The sequence below is a fragment of the Lutra lutra genome, chromosome 3, assembly GCF_902655055.1.
Source record: "Lutra lutra chromosome 3, mLutLut1.2, whole genome shotgun sequence".
Lineage (NCBI taxonomy): Eukaryota > Metazoa > Chordata > Mammalia > Carnivora > Mustelidae > Lutra > Lutra lutra.
Genome location: NC_062280.1, coordinates 50995736 through 51018022, shown reverse-complemented (window position 1 = coordinate 51018022; position 22287 = coordinate 50995736). Strand labels below are relative to the sequence as shown.

The window sequence follows — 22287 nt, the reverse complement described above, 5'->3', positions numbered from 1 at the left end:
GGTTAGCAAGTGATACATCTAGGATGATGACAAGTATTGGGGGAAATTTTTCTCTACCTCTGAGTAGAGGTAGAGAAATTTCTCTTTCTTGAGAAAGAAATTCTGTTAGTGTTACCCTGAGTCTGCTCTGGCACCTTTAAATCACTTCATTTTTGATGTAATGACTTACATGATTGGTAAATTTGAGAGCATTTAGCCCTACGGATGCGCTTCATTGACATGTAGGAGCTAGCTAGTCTTTCCACAGCATTTGAGTGATTTTCATCTCCTCCTCTATCTTGTAAGCTACTCAGAGGCTTACCTATGCAGGGAGAGGTCAGCCCCTGTCTAGTGCTGAAGCATGCCCACCTCGGAAGTTCACTGTCAGCAAGCCCATTTGTCTAGTACACCTACAGCTTCTATTAGTAAGAGCAGTCATATTTTATTTGTTTTCTCAATTTGTTCATAACTTTGGCAGAGAAGGAATTAGCAGCTTTTGGGTGCTCTCTTCGGAGGTACCTCATATATGATTCTGTTTTATTTGGTTTTATGTGTATTTTTAGTAGTTTTCCATATACGTGTAGAAAAAGGTCTAGAGGGGCGCCTGGGTGGCTCAGTGGGTTAAAGCCTCTGCCTTCAGCTCAGGTCATGATCTCGGGGTCCTGGGATCAAGTCCCGCATCGGGATCTCTGCTCAGCAGGGAGCCTGCTTCCTCCTCTCTCTGCCTTCCTCTCTGCCTACTTCTGATCTGTCTCTGTCAAAGAAATAAATAAAATCTTTAAAAAAAAAAAGTCTAGAAAGATAAGCATTATAGTTTCAAAAGAAGTTGGTAGAATTAGGAGTGGGGTTTTTTTGTTGGTACTTTGGAATTCAATTAATTTATTAGATGTGTAATTAAGATATAGTTAAGTATTTTATTTTTTTTTATTTTTTTTTAAAGATTTTATTTATTTATTTTGACAGAGATCACAAGCAGGCAGAGGCAGGCAGAGAGAGAGGGAAGCAGGCTCCCCACTGAGCAGAGAGCCCGATGCGGGTCTCGATCCCAGGACCCTGAGATCATGACCTGAGCAGAAGGCAGCGGCTTTAACCCACTGAGCCAGCCAGGCGCCCCTAGTTAAGTATTTTAAACCTGTAAAATATATAGCATAGTCTGGACTTCCGTGTAGAAGAATTGGGCATCTTTGTATAAGAGAAAAAGCTGGACCTGCGTAGATGTTTCCACCTCATAGCATGGTGCTTGAGTCTAGAACTTATGGTAGGCAAAAATATATTACTTTTCTAAAATCTCTGGCTTGTCATTTCAACACATATGTCACAATAATTGCTTTCCATTCACTAATAGTTTGAAGCAATTTGCATGATTTTTAGAAGTGAGTTCTAGCATTTAACTGAGGTTAACTGGATTTTGTATTTCTCTTTCCTACTTGCAAAGTTTAGTTTGCTAAGCCTTTTTATTTTGTGGCTTCTTTTATTATTCCTTGCTTTTAAAAAAGGAATAGCTCTAAATTTCTACCATCCTTCCTGCTTCTCAGTGTGATAGGCCTATATGAATATAATACTCAGATTTGGCCATATTTGAAATTATGAATTTATTAAAAAGGGAAAAGATTAAACAGTGTTTCTAAAGTGATAAAAAAAAAGTATTTCTTGACTTCAGAATTTTATAAAAGTTCGTAGAGTAGGGACATCTGGGTGGCTCAGTCAGTTAAGTGTCTGCTGTCAGCCCAGGTCATGATGCCAGAGGTGTGGAATTGAGTCCTGCATTGCACTCCCTGCTCAGCAGGCGGGGAGCCTGCTTCTCCCTCTGCCTGCCACGCCCCTTGCTTGTGCTTGTTCTCTCTCTCTGACAAATAAATAAAATCTTTAAAAAAAAAAAAAAGGAGAGGAAAAATGCGACATAATTCAGTCACTATAGTCTCATCATGCTTTTTAAAAAATTTACTTTTTAGTTTTTATTTCAGTTAGGAAATATTTCATACCACAAAAACATGCTGAGAATAAAGTAATCTCTAGATATTCCATGCCCAACGTAATAAAACAAAACTTTATAAATACAAGTAAGTCCCTGTATACCTCCATTCTACCTCCAGTTTGATGTTTTCCATTATTATGCATATATTAATATTTCTACCACCTATAAAAGTGTCATGAATATTGGGTATTTTTGAGTATTTTCAAACTTAATATGATACATTAATACAGAGTGAGAATGTAAAATGGAACAGCTGCTTTAGAAAACTGTTTGCCAGTTCCTAAAAAAATTAAGCATAGAATTACCACACATCTCAGCACTTTTCTTAGTTAGATATATACCAAAGAAAGAAGTGTGTACCATATAAAACTTGTACACAAATGTTCATAGCAGCATTGGATTATTCATATTAGCCAAAAAGTTAAAAAACGAAATAAAACCAAACAACGACCAAATGTTCAGCTGGTGAATGGATAAATAAAATGAGGTGTATCTACGATAATATTGTTCAGCAATAAAATTAACTGAAGTACTGATACATGAGTCAACGTGGATGAACTTGAAAACATTCTGCTAGATAAAAGAAGCTAGTCACAAAAAGCCATATATTCTATGATTCTCTCTATATGAGAAGTCCAGATTAGGCAAATTTATAGAAATGGAAAGCAGATTCATGGTTGTCTAGGGAAAGGGTTATGGGGGGACATTGGGCTGTAACTGCCAGTGGGTATGGATTTCTTTTTAGGGTGATGAAATGTTCTAGAATTAGATAATGGTGGTAGTTGTACAAGTCTGTGAATATGCTAAAAAAAATGAAATTGTACACTTTAAATGGGTGAATTGTATTGGGATGTGAATTATATCAGTAAAGCTATTTAGCAAGTTTATGTGATTGTTTTGTATTCTCCTATTAGCTTTTTAAATTCAGTATAAGCCAAATCACTGTATTTTGCGATTTATATATTTTTGTACATTTAGTTCTGTATAACTCCTTTCACATTACACTATATGAATTTACTGTATTTTATTAATCCATTTTCCTTTTTTGCCTTCAAAAGCAATGCTTTTGTGAACAGTCTAATCCATATTTCCTTATACGACAATATATTTTTATTTTATTTTATTTTTTATTTTATTTATTTATTTATTTTTTAAGTTCAACATGGGGTTAAACTCACAGCCCCAAGATCAGGACCTGAGCTGGTATCAAGAGTCAGACACTTAATTGACTGAGCCACCCAGGCGTTCCAGTGATGATACATTATTAAGGCTTTATTCCAAACTAGAATTTGATAGGATTAGGGATGATTTGTAATTTATTTAGTGTTATTTAACTATTTAGAACACGTTTTATTGGTGTACCTTAGAATATTTAATTCATATAATAATAGTTCTACAATTTAAAGTTGAAAGTAGTAAAAGTACTCTGTCTTCTGAAGTTCTTCAATGGTTCTTTTGTATTTGGCAAAAGAAAAGGGCTTCTTAACTACTGTGCCTTTCTTGGTATTTTACTGTTAAATACAACATGTCTTAATTTTTGTGTATGCTGATATTTTATAGAAAAAGCCACAAATGAATACAACACTACAGAAGATTGGAGTCTTATCATGGACATATGTGACAAAGTTGGAAGCACTCCTAATGGGTAAGATTCCCAGCAATGCCCAGCACATGCCTAGGAGCTTAATAACCTGTGTCTCTTTTTCTGGTGTAACTTTGAAAGGAAAATGAAATTTTACTATTACTTTTGGGGGACAAAAGTTAAGAGATCCTGGTGGCCAGATTTATGGGACAAGCCTTATCCTGAAAGAACAAGGGGAAAAGAGTTCAGCTGAAAACCTGAGATATCTAAAGCTTTGATGAGGTGTGGACATATGTTAACAATGAATAGACTAGTTATTTAGGGAATTCCCCTGTGACTTAGACATGTATGGGAGCCTTTTAATAATGAAATATATAAATATAATAATGTAGTACATAATAGACTGGAGAAGCCCTTCAATAATGGTAGGTAAATATAATAACATCATTATGAAAAAGTGAACATAAAAAAGGGTGCTTTTGAGGGAGAATGCAGCAATTAAGCTGAACTGATTATACTTTAGAAGACTGGTAAAAGCATTTAATGTTACAACTTCTGAAGGTACCTTCATACATGTTTATACTACACCTTTGAAGACTATATATTTTGCGGGTTATGTTTTTAAGATAAGAATTTACTATCTGTGAACACTAAACCTGTCTTGAAGAAACGAGAAGATAATTTATATGACATAGTTTTTTGTGTTGATATTTTGGAAATTATTTGACTCTTAAAAAATTTTTATTTAGATTCAACTAATTAACATATAATGTATTACTAATTAGTTTCAGAGGTAGAGGTCAGTGATTCATCTGTCTTACATAATACTCAGTGCTCATTAATCATGAGCCCTCCTCAGTGTCCATCACCCAGTTACCGCATCCTTCATCCCCTTCCCCTCCAGCAACCCTTTTGTTTCCTATGATTAAGAGTCTCTTATGCTTTATATCTCTGTCTGATTTTGCCTTGTTTTATTATTTCCTCTCTTCTCCTATGATCTTCTATTTTGTTTCTTAAATTCCACATATGAGTGAGATCATATGGTAATTGTCTTTCTCTGATTGATTTATTTCACTTAGCTTACTACCCTCTAGTTCCATCACGTCATTGCAAATGAAAAAATTTTCATTTTTTGGTGGCTGAGTAGTATTCTGTTATAAATATATACACCACATCTTCTTTATCCATTCATCTGTTGATGGACATCTGGGTTCTTTCCATAGTTTGGCCATTGTGGACATTGCTACTATAAATATTAGAGCGCAGGTGTCTCTTTGGATCACTACATTTCTGTCTTTGGGGTAGATACCCAGTAGTGCAATTGCTGAGTCACAGAATAGCTCTACTTTCAGCTTTTTGAGGAACGTCTATACTGTTTTCCAGAGTGGCTGCATCAGTTTGCATTCCCACCAACCGTGTAAGAGAGTTCCCCTTTTTCTATATCCTTGCCAACATCTTTTGTTTCCTGATTTGTTAATTTTAGCGATTCTGACTATTGTAAGGTGGTATCTTATTGTGGTTTTGATTTGTCTTTCCCTCATGCCGAGTGATGTTGAACATTTTTTCATGTGTCTGTTGGCCATTTGTATGTCTTTGGAGTAATGTTTGTTCATGTCTTCTGCCCATTTCTGGATTTTTTTGTTTTTTGGGTATTGAGTTTAATAAGTTCTTTATAGATTTTGGGTATTAGCCCTTTATCTGTTAAGACATTTGGAAATATCTTCTCCCATTTGGTAGGCTGCCTTTTAGTTTTGTTGACCGTTTCCTTGTTCTGCAAAAGCTTTTTATCTTGATGAGGTCCCCAATTGTTCATTTTTGCCTTTGTTTCCCTTGCCTCCACCAATGTGTCTATCAAGAAGTTGCTGCCTCTGAGGTCAAAGAGGTTGCTGCCTGTGTTCTCTCTCTCTCTTTTTTTAAAAGATTTTATTTATTTATTTGACAGACAGAGATCACAAGTAGGCAGAGAAGCAGGCAGAGAGAGGGGGGAAGCAGGCTCCCCACGAAGCAGAGAGCCCGATGTGGGTCTCAATCCCAGGACCCCGGGATCATGACCTGAGCTGAGGGCAGAGGCTTTAACCCACTGAGCCACCCAGGCGCCCTCCCTGTGTTCTCTTTTAAGGGAAATTATTTGGCTCTTGATTTTGGAATATACAGCCTTTGCAACAAGCACCTCCTTTTTTTTTTTTTAAAGAGTTCCATAGTTCTATGAACAAAATATGTGGAATCATTTTACAGATGTATTCCTTTAATGAAGTGAAGTTTGCAGGATTTTGTTCTTAAGTTTAAAGTTATTTGGTAATAGAATGCCTTATATTTTTAGTGTTTAAGTTGAAATTCTGAATAAATACTTAATATTCTTCATTTTTTTTCCCTTAGAGCAAAAGATTGCTTAAAGGCCATAATGAAGAGAGTAAATCATAAGGTTCCTCATGTTGCTCTGCAGGCATTAACTGTAAGTAAAAGTCATGTTATTATTTGACCCAAATTTTAAATGTGTATTTATTTTAGTAAGTTAAGTAAGATAATATCTCAACATTTGTATATTGATTTTTATTTTAATTAATAGCTTCTTGGGGCTTGTGTGGCAAACTGTGGAAAGATATTTCATTTAGAAGTATGTTCCCGTGATTTTGCAACAGAAGTACGTGCTGTGATAAAAAATAAGGTAAATTTTAAAAAGAGAAGAAATTTAAGTCATTAAAAGTACATATACTGTCTGTGATTTTAATCATTTTAACTATATATAGCATTAATGAAGTTGTATTATGAATGAAATCACTTTTAGCTAAGTTTGAAATGAAATAAATTTCCTGTTCTAAAATTTGGTATTTTCATTCGTAGCACCAAAAACTGTTTTCCTTTGCAAAGCATATATACCAGTGATAATAGCTCATCTTTATTTAGAGTTAGTAAGCAGTCACTGCTTTTGAAATTTTACATATACCATCTTGTTTAATGCTCTTAATAATCCTTAGAGGTTAGATTCTCTTACCATTCCTGATTTATAAATGCAGAAGCTGAGGCTTAGAGATAAGTTCAGTAACTTATCCCAGGTCATGCAGCTAGCAAATGGCACAGCTAAAGTTCAGATCCAGATTTCTTGAACTTCAGAGTCCAAACCAACTACTAACCTATACTGATTCACACTAAAGATGGCAAGGAAAGAGGACCTTTATTTTAGAGCTGGGTTGCGGGGAGGTCTTCACAATAAAGTTTCTGGTGCTGATTTCTTTGGGACAGAAACTCTGAAGCTTCTCTTGCTATTAGTGGCAAAAATCCAGAAATTTTAGTTTAATTGATACAAAAAAACTTAATCTAATATTGAGCATATTTTTTAAAAATAGAAGAAATAACTTCTGAGTATAAAAGATCATCATTGTAGTGAAAATTAGAAATTGATGTTTAAAAGGGTAATTTTATAAGAAACAACTCTATCTTAAAATGAAAATAGGTATTTATGAAGCACTCATCTAGGCTAGGGATTGCTGAACTTTAGTTGATGTTTATATAATTAAAGAGAATTTTAGTGGCAATAATCTGTTAAATAATTCAAGTACTTACTTTTAACCATTACCTTAACCACGGTTGTATTTCTTTTCTTTGCATTGCCTTTAAAAGGCTCATCCTAAGGTATGTGAAAAACTGAAGTCTTTGATGGTAGAGTGGTCAGAAGAATTTCAGAAGGATCCTCAGTTTAGTCTAATATCTGCAACTATTAAATCTATGAAAGAAGAAGGAATTACTTTTCCTCCAGCAGGTTCTCAGGTAAGAGATTCATTTAGATCCATGATTGACCTTACACTATTTTGAAGGTATATATTTTATATAAAAGCTAGGCAAGGTCGGGACGCCTGGGTGGCTCAGTTGGTTAAGCAGCTGCCTTCGGCTCAGGTCATGATCCCAGCGTCCTGGGATCGAGTCCCACATCGGGCTCCTTGCTTGGCAGGGAGCCTGCTTCTCCCTCTGCCTCTGCCTGCCACTCTGTCTGCCTGTGCTCACTCTCGCTTCTCTCTCTATGACAAATAAATAAATAAAATCTTTATTAAAAAAAAAAAAAAAAAAAGCTAGGCAAGGTCTGTCTTAATCATCCTTTCCCACCTCTACTCTCCAGGTGCCTATCTGAGATAGTGCCTTACATTTAGTAGGTGTTCTAATTTTTGAGTGAATGTGTCTTCTATATATCAGAACTTTAAGAATTGAATCAGCCAGGGGCACCTGGGTGGCTCAGTGGGTTAAAGCCTCTGCCTTCGGCTCAGGTCATGATCCCAGGGTCCTGGGATCGAGCCCCGCATCGGGCTCTCTGCTCTGCAGGGAGCCTGCTTCCTCCTCTCTCTCTCTCTCTGCCTGCCTCTCTGCCTACTTGTGATCTCTGTCAAATAAATAAATAAAATCTTAAAAAAAAAAAAAGAATTGAATCAGCCATAAATAATCTGTTTAATGCTGCTCTAAGTCTAGAGTCATGCAAAAGGCATAGATGTATGAGGGAGCCTTTATGTTTAAGAAATTTATAGTAAATTTGGAAGGTAGCTATATACATGTGAAAAATAAATTGTAAGTGACACATACAGATGAGGGAGGGGTAACAAAGACTAGATGCGAGAAGAGAGAGGTTAATACAGCCTGGGATGGTAAAGAGGTAGAATTTTTAGACTGGAATGCATTTCAGTAGATAGTAGGGAAGAGGTCCTATCAGGGAAGGAATGATGTGGACAAATTCATGGAATTGAGAAAGCTCAAGACCTGTTTGTTGAAGAGTAAATTTGCCTGGAGTGAACAGTTCGCATACAGATGAGTGGAACTATAAGACTTGAAATTTATTTTAGGAGATAGGGAAAAGCTTTAGTAGGACAGGGGTGTAGGTAGGGATAATGAGTCACAGAGTAGGCTATTTAAGTATGAGAGAAGAACACTGTCTTGAGTTTGCTGTAGTGCCTCTTGCCTTCCACTTAATATTAGGATATGGGCTAGGGAAAGAAACTAAGAGGAGGAGAACTGTATATTTTATTTTAATTTAGACTGTGACTGAACAGAATCTTTAGAGTTGACCAGAACTAAGGATTCAAGGGGGCATTTGGGGACAAAAATCTTACATGTTATGAAAGGAAGCATTTTTCTGCTCTGTCTTCTGCATGTCAAAAACCTATGTCTAAAGAACTGGTTGATGGTTCAGAATCCTGGACATCTCTGTCTTCCATGCCTTTATTTATTTAGTTAGTTAGTTATTTTTAAAGATTTTATCTATTTGAGAGAGAGAGCGCGCACACAGGAGCTGGGGGAGATGGAAAAGCAGACTTCCCACTGAGCAGGGAGCCCAACGCAGGGCTCCATCCCAGGAGTCTGGGATCGTGACCTGAATGGAAGACAGACACTTAACCAGCTGAGCCACCCAGGTGCCCCTCTTCTGTGCCTTTAAATTTAAGCGTGACCTTCCTAAGTCCTCTGCTGTGCCCAGAGAAGCACCATGGTTCAAGTACAATGAGTATTAAATAACAGCTTAACATGTATTCCTAGAACTGCAACTGTTATCTCTGTCCACCGTCTCTCTTCAGTAATTATCATGGCTTCTTGGGGCCCCTGGGTGGCTCAGTGGGTTAAAGCCTCTGCTTTCGGCTCAGGTCATGATCCCAGAGTCCTGGGATCGAGCCCCACATTGGGCTCTCTGCTCAACAAGGAGCCTGCTTTCCTTCCTCTCTCTCTGCCTGCCTCTCTGCCTACCTGTGATCTCTGTCAAATAAATTAAAAAAAAAAAAATTATCATGGCTTCTTGCTGCTGCTTCTCGTGGAGCTTGATGCCCCTCCCTGAATAAGAGACCTTGGGCAGTTGAGATCAGGGAAGTACAGTCAGGAGAGATTCATATTTAAGTACTTTCTCTATGACATGTTCTGTGTTAGATGTTAAGATGGAGGCAAAGTGTAAGCCAGTCCATGCCTTTTGTGAGTTTATAGTGTTTTCTTGAGAACTCCGATGTTTTATTTTAGTATTTGAAAACTGCTACTTAAAATTTTTACAAAGAACTTCACTTTTAAAAGAAACTCGTCAGTTTTTTAAAAATTAGCATGTGCGAGTAATTATAGAGCTTGTGTTTTCTTTGGAACGGCGGCTGTGTTCATTTTACTCATACATTACAGACTGCCTCAGCTGCCACCCGGAATGGTGCATCATCGAACAAAAGCAGAGAAGATGAAGAAATAGCAAGAGGTAAATGCTCAAGCACGTATAATTTAGTGTTGCTTAGAACATCCTTGCTAGAACAATTTATTTAAATAAAAATTATAATCAAGCTGGGTATACTTTTAGTATTTTACCTCAAATTTAGTAGGCTCTGAAAAGCAAGGAAAACAATCAGTGTGATAAAAGATTGATTTAATTCATAATCCCTGTCAGTAATATGTATTTAATGTCCTACCTTTGGAGAGATTTCATTTCACCTTTTCTTTAATGCCAAAGTTATGAGTCAAGCACAGAAATATGTTCACGGCTTGTCCTATATGGAAAGCTACCCATATTATAATGTCACAATCTGTTTGCTATAAAAATAATAGCTGCTGTATATGACAGACTGTGATAATATGGAATGAGCAAAAACTTTATTTTAAAAAATGTCATGATTTTCTGCCCTGTCCTCCCACATTCCAAGAAAGTTAACTATGTAGAATTTAATTGGAGAAATAAAATATTAACTTCATTTATTCTTATTAAGTATTACATTATTAAACATTTCTTTTTAAACTTTAAAAAATCAGAATTAATTCTGGCTCTCTTGTTTTTTACATTTCATTTTTTCAAATTAGCTATTGAATTATCATTGCAAGAGCAGAAGCAGCAGCATGCAGAAACAAAATCCTTATATCCCTCTGCAGAAATTCAGTTAAATAATAAAGTCGTAAGGAAAGTGAGAGCTTTATATGATTTTGAAGCCGTTGAGGACAATGAACTCACCTTTAAACATGGTGAAATTATTATTGTTTTGGATGACAGGTAAGTTTTATATCTTTATTTCTGGAATATTTTGAAGTTATTAAGTATAATATTCTTTAGAATCCTATATATTCAGGTTTTTGACTTTGGTGTATCTAAATCATAATAGAGTCTTTTCATACCTTAATTTTTTTTTCTAAAATAGAAGTTAGACTAGGTAATATGCGTTCTTTATTGTTTTATATCTTAGATAAAAGATGTATTAAATAATATTGTTGCTTATCATAGTTGTGAAGCTTAAATATTCATTCATCTGAATCCCTTTACATTGGGAGTTGTGTATATCAAAATTACTGGGAAAGAAAACAACTTTAGGAAGAAATACACCCATATTACTTTTTTTTTTTTTTTCCTTCTTAAGAGCGGGAGAGAGAGGAGGGGCAAAGGGAGGAGAGCATGTGAGAATCTCAAGCAAACTCCATGCCCAGCTCAAACCCTGATGCCGGGCTTGAGTTCACAACCCCGGGATCATGACATGAGCTGAAACCAAGAGCTGGATGCTTAACCTGACTGAGCCACCCAGGTGCCCCAGCTATATTATCTGATAAAAGCAACCAAAAGCTATTCTCAGTTCTTCCCAAATTCTTAACGCTACTATACTCTCCCTCACAATTCTCTATCGTTTAAAGAATAGATCTGTTTTATATCTGAAGCTAATATAATATTGTATGTCAGCTACACTTCAACATTTATTTATTTTTTTTTAATATTTTATTTATTTGTTTGACATAGAGATCGCAAGTAGGCAGAGAGGCAGGCAGAGAGAGAGGAGGAAGCAGGCTCCTTGCTGAGCAGAGAGCCTGATGTGGGGCTCGATCCCAGAACCCTGGGTCATGACCTGAGCGGAAGGCAGAGGCTTTAACCCACTGAGCCACCCAGGTGCCCCTACACTTCAACTTTTAAAAAAAGGATAGATCTGTCTTTATTGGGCCTAATTCTGTTTTTTACTTTGCTTTTAAAAGAAGTTGCTGAAATTTAGCAAGGGTGATACCTAACAGCCTGTTGCTGTGAACAGAGATTGCAGATGCATTTGATGTCTGTTATAAATAACTTAATAAGGATATATTAGTCTAGGGCATTTTTAAATGAGTAGATATACAAAATGGTTTTACTTTCCCACAGTAAATAGTTATTGAGAATATGTTATGTAATAGGCTCTATTTATATAAAAATTGAATGAGGACACAGTTCTGTCTTATAAAATCTAGACTAAAGGGAGTTAAAATCTCTATAGATACTTGTATGAAATGCAGATTGCAAATGCCATTAAAGAGGTAATGTTGGGGTCCAGAAGAGACCAGCTTTGTACCAGGTACAAGCATCTGGGAAAGAAGGCTTAACCAGAGGGTTCATTTTAGGTGAACGTTGGTTTTGACAGAATAGGAAAAATTTTGCAAGAAATCAAGAATAGGAAAAAGAAGGTCTCCTAGGAGTCAAGAAAGTAATCACTTTTCTTCTTTAAATGTTTTTTTTTTCTTTTTAAATAATCATTTGGAGTGGAACACATGATCCCTGAATGAAAGTAAATAAATATTAAGGTGCAGAAATAGTGTGGGCTCTGAACACAGTCTGAAAGGTCAGGCTTCTTAGCGTATGTGTTTTAGTTGGAATATTTGCAAAAGAACTTAGATTTATACTTCAGGTACTACTATACAACTAGAAATTAAATTTGTAAAATAAATAGAGACTAAACTACGAGTAGTTTTTGCTCTAAGATTCAAATTTTGAGTGTTTTATTTAATGAGAAAATATTCTAAAATAAATTGCTGTTTGGGGCACCTGGGTGGTGCAGTTGGTTGAGCATCTGATTCTTGATTTCAGCTCAGGTTGTGATCTCAGGGTCATGAGGTCCAGCCCCAAGTCAGGCTCTGCTCCGTCGGAGTCTGCTTCAGATTCTCTCTTCCTCTCCCTCTGTCCCTCCCACTCATGTGCATGCTTGTTCCCTCTCACGCATGCACTCTGTCTCTTTGAAATAAATAAGTCTTTAAAAAATAAATTGCTGCTTACAAGGTAGAGTCCTGAGTAATGACACAGGTGCTTTATCACTTATCTTCAGCAGCCCTGTACTACCCTGTGCTGTGATAACTCAGTTCTCTTTTTCTTTTGTGCCTGTTGTGAGTCTTTCATACAGGCCGTATCCCTTCACATCACTGGATGTTCACGTGGCGTTACACTCTTAAACTGCAGTCTGTAGGCTTGCGGTGAGGGAAGGGTTATGTTGCTGGGCTGCATGTGTCTTTTCACACATGTTGAAGCTCAAAGTCATTGAACAACTTAGACTCTTACAAAATTATTTTCAGTTGAGACTTAGCACTGCAAAAGAGAACCTTTTTCTTTATAACTTCTAAGAGAATTCAACATGAATATACTAGAATATGTAGGTTGATTGCTGGCATTTTAATGATAGAATACCCCAATCTGAAAGTTGCTATAGACACGTTTATTAACACCTATAGGTTAAATGTTGTCATTCTGGGTGGTGGATTATCACTGGCAAGATTTCTAAGCACAAATGCAAACTGGGATCCTAACATTAAATGGTAGTCTTTGGTTAAAAGGAGGTTCGTCTCGATGATCCTATTCGTTGTTTTCGTATTGCTGTGAAAATGAAAGCACAAATTAAAATTTTCATAGATAGAACTTAAAGTCCCTGGAAGATACATCATTCTTGGACTTCAGCTTAAGAAACAGAGCTAATAGAAGAGGGACACATCTCTTCTTTACAGAAGATACCAAAAAGGGCTGCCTGGGTGGCTCGGTGGGTTGGGGCCTCTGCCTTCGGCTCGGGTCATGATCCTGGAGTTCTGGGATCGAGCCCCACATCGGGCGCTCTGCTTGGCGGGGAGCCTGCTTCCTCCTCTCTCTCTGTCTGCCTCTCTGCCTAGCTGTAATCTCTGTCAAATAAATAAATAAAATCTTAAAAAAAAAAAAAAAAGAAGAAGAAGAAACCAAAAGAAAATCTTTTCACTTTTTACATTTTTAGCTTTATCTCACCACTTCTTGTTTGTTCTTTATGTGCTCTTCCAAATAATCAAGTAGGATTGGTTGCCTAAATTAAATAATAGGTATTTTAAGGAAATGACCCTCCCCACAAGATTACCAAGATTTCCACGCTTACTATTTGTATGTTTGTGGTTTTTTCACATGATCATCATATCCGTAAAAAAGGCATCAATTATCTTTAGCCATTGTCATTATAAAAGTCAGCAAAGGGGCACCTGGGTGACTCAGTCGGTTAAGCATACAGTTCATGATTTCGGCTCAGGTCATGATCTCATGGGTCATGGTATTGAGTCCCATGTCAGGGTCCGCACTTAGTGGGGAGTCTACCTGGGATTCTCCCTCTCTCTCTCTCTCTCTTAGATAAATAAATCTTAAAAAACAAAAGTCAGCAAATAAGTTGTTTTATTTGAGAAGTTAATGGCCTAAAGGGGAGACTCAGGTTTTCATTTATTTTGAGACCTGAAATGAGCCAGGATAACTTTGTTTCTTTTTAGTGTGCAAAGTTTTCTGTTTATATTTTAATTTTCTTGTTTATTTATGATGGCAACAGGGCAGATGTCATTTATATTTCCAAAGCCCTAATTTCTTTTTCTTCCTGGCAAATGCCTGTTTAATCCAAAACCCGTGTAGATTTCACGTCTTCTGAGAAGCCTTTACTCTCTGTTATTAGTTTCCAGTAGTCAGGAGTTCTTTCTCTATGCTGCTATAGCTCCCTGAACATAATAGCATTGCTCATACTGTACTGTAATCACATCTCTACATATGTCTCTCCTGCTACATGATTCTGAAGAGGGTCGGCACTTCCTTGGGTGGGAGGAAGGGGGAAGGCAAAAACAAATCCCAGAAGGTAAAGCAAAGTAACATGTTCTTAGTAACAGGAGAGTTGAAAAATACTGCACTAGATTTTCATTCTTGAAGGCATAAACTCTCTCCATTAGCTTTGTAACTTCAGTGCTTAACCTGATGTTACTTGTCCCTCTTTGGTAGGTTTTCATAAGTGTTTGGTGTATAATCAATCAATTGATAGTAAAGTTTCTGTCTTTATCACTTTTCACTCAGCCTTGATTTTTTTTCTTAATATAAAAAGCTCTAAGTGTAAATGCTGCATATAATTATCAAATAATTTATGTAAAACTATAGTGCTGAATTACTTGATTTAGAAGTTTAAAATTGAACAGTATTTTGTGTCATTAACATTCCACAGAATGAACAGATTGTCAGTGGAGGGAATATAGAGCTGAATTAGGGCTAGGAAGGAGTCGTCATGCTTTAACATGGCCTTTGGTTATTTTGCCTACTTTTGGAGTTCGTAGTAGTGGTTGGGAGGGAAATGATCCTACATTAGTAGGACCACTAGAGAAGGCTACACATAAAATCGTCGATAGATTCAAATAAAATCCACATGTCCATTTCACAGGTTTGGCTTTTCTGGTTTTATATAAAATTTCCTCTGAGTTCAACTGTCCTTTTTAAAATGGGATGCTTAATTTAAAAAGCATGTAAGAGAATTCCTCATTTTATATAGACATCAGCAGACATGATAGATATGTATTAGACATCTATATATTAGAATTGTCAGTACATCAATTATTTTCTGATTTTAAGAATTTGGGTGATAAATAGCTCACATCTTTGTGGTACTTTTTAAATGAAATGGTATTTCAGAGTCCTAGGAGTTAATTCATCCTCAAGTTTCATTTTTAGGAATGTCTACTCAGTAAGTCAAATTTTTGGAGAGGAATAGACAAAATTATCATTTCTACATTCTATGATTGTTCATATAGAAAGTTCAAGGGAATCAGTGGACAAATTAGTAAAATTGGTAAGAGTTCATTAGGGTTGTTTTTTTTTTTTTTTCATCTCATCAGGGTTGTTGGATATAAGCTCAACAAAAATCAGTGGGTACTTTAATCGCAGCTATTTAGAAAATGTAATAGAAAAAAAATTGCCATTCAAAATAGTAATAAAAATTATAAATGATCTAGGGCTAAATCTAATAAAGAAATGGGAGGACTTTATGGAGAAAGTTAAGAAATTCCTTGAAAGATATGAAGAAATACAACTTCTTTTTTTTTTTTAAGATTTATTTTTTTGAGAGAGAGAGAGAGAGAGAGAGAGCACAAGTTGGAGAGGCGGAGGGAAAGAGAGAGAAAATCCCAAGCAGAGTCTGTGCTGAGTGCAGAGCCCATTTCGAGGCTTGATCCTGGGACCCTGAGATCACGACCTGAGCTGAAACCGAGTCAGAGGCTCAACGACTGTGCCACGCAGGCACCCCTATGACATATTAAATATAAATGGAGAGAGACACATATTCAGGGTAAAGAAAACTTTAATGTTGTAAAGATTTCATTTTCCCCATATTAAGACATAAATTCAGTGCATTTCTAATTAAAATCCCAATAGGACTTTTTTCAGAGACCTTGAACACGTTTTAATTTTAACATTAATATGGAAATATGAAAGGGCACTTTCCCTGCCAAGTATCAAGGCATATTAATAAGCTGTAGTAAATAAATATATAGATAGTTCAACAGAATGGAATCTAGATCCATCTGCTCATGAACAGATAGCAGCCTGCTGTTTGAAAGATAGGATATCATAAATCAGTAAAAAAAACGATGTACTATGCAATAAATTTGGGGGATGAATGGCTGGGGTGAATGACTCTTTATAGAGTACAAATAAAACTTTGACTCAGTTTCACATAGTACATATGGCTTCATTCCAAATGGATTAAAGAGTGGAGTGGGGTGCCTGGATTAAGCTTCCAGCTCTTGGATTCTGCTCAGGTCACGATCTCAGGATTGTGAGATCGAGCTCTGTCCATGCTCAGCTCAGAGTCTGCTTGAGATTCTCTCTCCCTCTCCCTCTGCCCCTCCCTGCACTTAACATACACTCTCTAAAATAAATTAATCTTTTTTTTTAAGATTTAATTTATTTGATAGGGAGAGAGAATACAAGCAGGCAGAGGGAGAGGGAGAAGCAGGCTCCCCATGAGCAGGGAACCCAATGTGGGGCTCAGTTCCAGGACCCTGGGATCATGACCTGAGCTTAAGGTAGCCGCTTAACCAACCAAGCCACCAAGGCGTGCGTAAAATAAGTGAATCTTTAAGGAAAAAAAAAAAAATTTAAACATAGGGAAGAGATAAGAAAGAAAACCAAAGCTACTAAGTGTATTGGAAAACAGAATTGGGAGTTCAGGCATAGAGAACGATTTCTTTTAAGAAAGCTATATAAACCATAAAAGATTGCTAAATTTGATTACATGGAACAAAAAACACCATGCAGTAAAAGAAACTATAAACATATGTTAAAAGACAAGTGACAGTTTGAGAGAAGGTATTTGCATAATTCGGACAAACAGTTGCTATCCAGAATATATAAAGAACTCCTACAGATCCATGAAAAGAAATAGCCCCATGGAAAAGAAAGGTAGACAGAAAAAATGAATGAACAGTTTATAGAAGAGGCTGTCTGAATGGCCAGCAAAACGTGTGGATGCCCTGGAAGTGCAAATGAGCGTAGCCTTGAGAGATGATTTCTCTCCTGTCTGATACCAAGTGTGGCTTGGACAGTTAACAAGCGTGAGGGAAAATGACATTCTCACATGCTGCTGAGGGAAGGAGGATGGTGTATGACCATAACCACTTGGGAGACTATTTGGCACTATTTGGTAAAATGGAAAATATTTTTATCCTGAGACCCAGCAAGTCCACATCTGTGGGTAGGCCTAAAGAATTGTTGCTTGTGTACCCCAGAATCTAGAATGATCATTACACCAGTCTTTATAAGGTGAAAGAATTTAAGTGCCCATCTGTATGGGGATGGATAAATCAAATATGCTGTATTCGGATGAGGGATCTTTAAAAGGGATAAACAAGATATGAAAGTATTAGCATATAAAGTGTAAAAATCTATAATGATTAATGTATCTATAGACTTTTCTGTAGGTATATGTAAACAAATAAAAAATACACTTGCAGGAAGACTACATACCAGCTTTATGGTAATAGTTTGGTAGGCTAGATGTGGGGTTGGGACTTGGGGTTGTTGATAAAGGGGACTTGATTGTGACCTGTAATGTAAAATGTAGAGGAACAAGTGACATTTTTGTACTATATTTTCAGTGATGCCAATTGGTGGAAAGGAGAAAATCACAGAGGAATAGGACTCTTCCCATCTAATTTTGTAACAACTAATTTAAACATAGAGTCTGAGGCAGGTAAGTTAAATTTTAGGGAAGGTTAAATCTATTTAAGTTTTTTACACTTGAGTTTAATCGTTCAGTTTATTTTTGTTGTTTTTTAAGTTATTTCTATGCCCATCTTGGGGCTTGAACTCACAACCCTGAGATCAAGAGTCATATGCTCGGGACGCCTGGGTGGCTCAGTTGGTTAAGCAGCTGCCTTCGGCTCAGGTCATGATCCCAGCGTCCTGGGATCGAGTCCCGCATCGGGCTCCTTGCTCATCAGGGAGCCTGCTTCTCCCTCTGCCTCTGCCTGCCATTCTGTCTGCCTGTGCTTGCTTTCTCTCCCTCTCTCTCTCTGACAAATAAATAAATAAAATCTTTAATAAAAAAAAAAAAAAAAAGAGTCATATGCTCTACCAACTGAGCCAACCAGGTGCCCTGGTTCAATTTTGAATATAAAGTAGATTGACATTTAACTTTGTTTTAAATTATTTGTAGACAATACAGTTTAATTTCTTAAAAATTAAGGGGTTAACTTACTCCAAGTCAATTCCATTATTTTTTCAACTCTGAGAATTAATGTACATAGTTATATGTAAGGCATAAAATAATCTGTGATGACCATGCAGATATTTAATTCAACCTGATTATGGTTTAAGAGGTAGTTTGTGTGTTCAGTATAAAGAATACTGATTTTATTCATCACTGAACCACAGTATCAAGGGGAGTAGGTGGCAGGGTGGGGGCTGGTTGACAAGTGCCAAGTATGATTACAAGGGTTAGGAGTACTCCTAAATTTTAAATTTTTCTTCACCTTGATTTGATTCTAGGGAACATGCAGTAATAAAGCAGGGTAATTAAGACAGTGGGTTCCTGCTTCAGATCTTCTGCTGTCAACCATGCAGAGAAAGCTTCCATTTGTTATTCAAGCAGGAAGATGGGGGTTGCTGAGTGTAAAGAACAGCTAATAGTATTACTAACGGAGCTCATGATCAGAAATAATGCAGTTCAGTGGTGTCTGAGTACTCCTTTATCAGGTATTACGCAAAGTCAGTGGCTTGCACTATTTCATTTAATCCTCATAACTGTGAGATAGGTATGTTTTTTACCCATTTACAGATAAGGAAACTGAAGCTGGGGGGTTATATGACTAGTAGGTGATAGAGCCATGATTCTGAAGTCAGCCAGTCTGCTCTTAGATGTACTTACACTGACTCACTGCAGGACATGTCCGTGCTAGATTGTATTATCAGTGTTAAAGAAAGAACTTGAATCGTGAAGGCTGTGTGCATTACGTGTAACATCATCTTTGTATGAGTGGAGCAATGGCATTCCATTAAAGTAAACTTGAGAGACTTGAAGACTCATGTAAAGACTAAGTACTTTCCCAGTATTTATGCTTTTTATTCCTCTAGTCTGAATCTCTAAGTAGTTGTGAAAATTGAAGACGCTGTTTTTAATAACTTCAGAAGACCATCCTCGGGGGATTCTATATAGAAATTTCCCCTTGGCATAGGCTAGAGCACCTGAGCTGTAGTTTTAAAAATAAAAACTAATCTAGGTTTTCAGTGTATCCTTATGTTATGTTGAGGTCTGCTCCTTAGGCTGTCTTTGAAAGTTAGCCAAATATTTGAGGTAAGTGGCTAATTGATGGGACTTAAAAATCCTTTGGTTATAGAGATTTTTTTCCCCTGAGGGGTGTGCATTTTATTGGGAACCTTAAGTACTCTTCAGCCAGAACACAATGTCTTCATTCAAAGCTCTCACATGTCCTACATGAGATTTTTGGGTTAGAGGCAAGGTAGACTTTTATTATAATTTTATTTTTATCAAAATTTACTTTATTAAAATATAGTTCATTACAGCAACACTCCAGTGAACATTTAAGTTGTGTTCTAGATGTATACATTTATAAATTATCTTTCAACCTTCTCACTATGAAAGGGGGGGGTTGTTTTCTTTGGCTTTAAAACTTATCAAAGTTAGGTTGAAATTGAGTATTTCTTTGTTCATTTGGGAAATACATTTTTATAGCAAGGAAAGTATAGAAGGAGCTCATATAGTTAACTCTGAATTTTGCTGTTCAGATTACGCTCTACTGTCTTGTGTATTCATCCTAGTGGTAACCCTCAGTTTTTCAGAAAATGCCTATAATGACAGTTCCCGTTAATATTGCTCACTTGTTCCAGTAGAAGGTAAGTTCCATCAGGGCAGAGATTCTTGTCTGTTATACTCAACTGATGTATTTCCAATGCCTGGCTCATAGTAAGGGCTAATAAATGTTTGTGGTATGAGTGAATGAACGTATGTAATAACGTGTATTAATTATGAGATGTGATGACTAAAGGGTTTCCTTTTTTTTCTTATGGATAATCACAGGCTACTTACATATTAGTAACTAAAATACCAAAGTACATGCTGAGGAACTTAAAGTTTACTTTGTTTCCATAGCAGCTGTGGACAAATTGAATGTAATTGATGATGAGGAGGAGGAAATTAAGAAATCAGAGCCTGAGCCTGTTTATATAGATGAGGTAGAGTTTTTCTTTTGTTTAATAGTTAAACTATCAATACTTTTAAAAAACGTATTATCCTTGAGAATGCTTGGTAAGAGTAATTTTTATGTTCATTGAAATGAAAGCTTTTCAGTTTCTAAATGTGCATTTACTTTTTTTAGGATAAGATGGATAGAGCCCTGCAGGTACTCCAGAGTATAGATCCAACAGATTCAAAACCAGACTCCCAAGACCTCTTGGATTTAGAAGGTATTTAGTGAGCGTTAGCCCTAATTTAATGTCTTTTACTATTTTAGCAATTTATAATGTCTTAAATGTCTTCTGCCTTGTATTTGCTTCTAGAAATTAAGAGATCTCTGTTGGGAAGCAGACTAGTGTAATAAAATAGTAAACATATAACTTGGAAGATGTTGTTACAAACCTGCCTAACATGTTCAGGAAGGAAGCCTTTATTTTTCTCTAAGCCCGCTAGTGATACTGTCTGAAGAGAGTTGGAATTCAGAAAAGGACAGAATTAAGAATAAGACCATACGAAATTAATTGAGTCAAAGTTTTAGAAATTCTTAACTGATAATTCTCTTGATTTTAAAGGGCGAAATTATACGTGATCGGTGTTAACTTTGTAATGTAGTCATTTGATGCCTGCTGATGTGTCTTTTTAATCCACAAGAAATTTGAAGTAAAAGAAATGTTTTTTCATGCTTTTTTTTTTAATCTTTTGGGAGAAAAATATCTGATAAATGGATAAGTCTTAAATCTTTTTATAGAATAAACTCTGGTTATGAATATAGGATACTGTGCTATCCATTTTATCAGTGTTTACATTTGGAAATAACACAGAATGTTTAATTTTAAAATGGCTTAAGCACTTGAGAAATGTTCATTTGTAATCTGTACACAATTATATATTTGATACACTGTGACTCAAGTTCATTTACTTGGCTAATAGTTTTCTAGGTTTTGAGGTGGATCCAAAATTCACAGTTGTAAACTTAGTACTTCAGAGAACATGGTCAGATTTCTCTTTTGATTTTGATTTTGCCTTTGGTCAGATATATTAACATTGGTGCTGAGTATTATTAAAATTAAGTCTTTTATAGTCCTTCTTCTAGCATAAACTTCATTTTTGTATATTATGCATGGTATTGTGTATTGGTGTGTTCCGTTGTTAAAAATTGTCAAAATTGATTTAAACTGGTTTAAGTTTCAAGGTTCAAAATTATTTTTGTGTTTACAGATATCTGCCAACAGATGGGTCCAATGATAGATGAAAAACTTGAGGAGATTGATAGGTGAGATTTTTTTGTGCAGGGCATAACATGTATGGTTTTCTTCCTTCCTTTCTTTCCTTCTTTTTTTTTTGTTTTTGTTTTCTTTGCTCTAAAATATATACTTTATTATTTTTTACAAAAACCATACTTTTGAAAGATTCCTACAAGATGAAGTTAAGACAAATTACATTTTTTTGTGTATAAGCATTGGTTTAGGAAATGTGTATAGAAACTGGTGACTTTTCATGGCTCTAAACAAGAAACATCATAATTCAGTCAGTAAACAACCTTCTCAATTACAAATCTATGAATGTTATTAAAATGCAGAGAATAGTAAAGTTCCATGTCACACTACTACTGAAAAAAAAAAAGAACAAAACTCAGGTTTCATTTCTAATATACTTTGGAATTTTTTTAGTAATGCCTGTCTTCCTTCCTTCCTTCCTTTTCTTTCTTTCCTCCTAAGATTTTATTTATTTGTTTGAGAGAGAGCATGCACATGATCTGGAGGGAGAAGAAGGGAGATTCTGAGGCACACTCTATACTAAGCAAAAAACCCTACATGGGGCTCAGTCTTGCAACAGCAAGATCATGACCTGAGTTGAAACCAAGGGTCAGATGCTTAAGCCACCCAGGCACCCCAACAAGAATAGTTTTCTTGTGGATTACTTGTTTTTTGGCAAAACTTTAAAGGGTTTTGTGAACTGTTCAATCTGTTGAAATTGTCTCTCAGTTTCCAAAACTCTTACAAACTGGTATTTTTTATTTTGGTAGCATTTTTCCCCCTGTGGCA

The 22287-nt window shown here is 36.1% G+C and overlaps 1 protein-coding gene across 2 annotated transcripts in view; it reads left to right on the top strand.

The window, feature by feature from the left end:
- Positions 1-22287, top strand: part of STAM2 (signal transducing adaptor molecule 2) — a 52325-nt gene that overhangs the window by 13413 nt on the left and 16625 nt on the right. The window contains exons 2-11 of one of the 2 annotated variants that reach the window (XM_047721717.1): positions 3515-3599; positions 5913-5988; positions 6103-6201; positions 7155-7301; positions 9666-9735; positions 10329-10515; positions 17646-17740; positions 20162-20241; positions 20385-20472; positions 21461-21515. In XM_047721717.1, coding sequence (XP_047577673.1) covers positions 3515-3599; positions 5913-5988; positions 6103-6201; positions 7155-7301; positions 9666-9735; positions 10329-10515; positions 17646-17740; positions 20162-20241; positions 20385-20472; positions 21461-21515 — 982 coding nt within the window. Of the gene's footprint in view, positions 1-3514; positions 3600-5912; positions 5989-6102; positions 6202-7154; positions 7302-9665; positions 9736-10328; positions 10516-17645; positions 17741-20158; positions 20242-20384; positions 20473-21460; positions 21516-22287 lie in introns of both variants that reach the window. The other variant, XM_047721716.1, reaches the window with a different exon arrangement.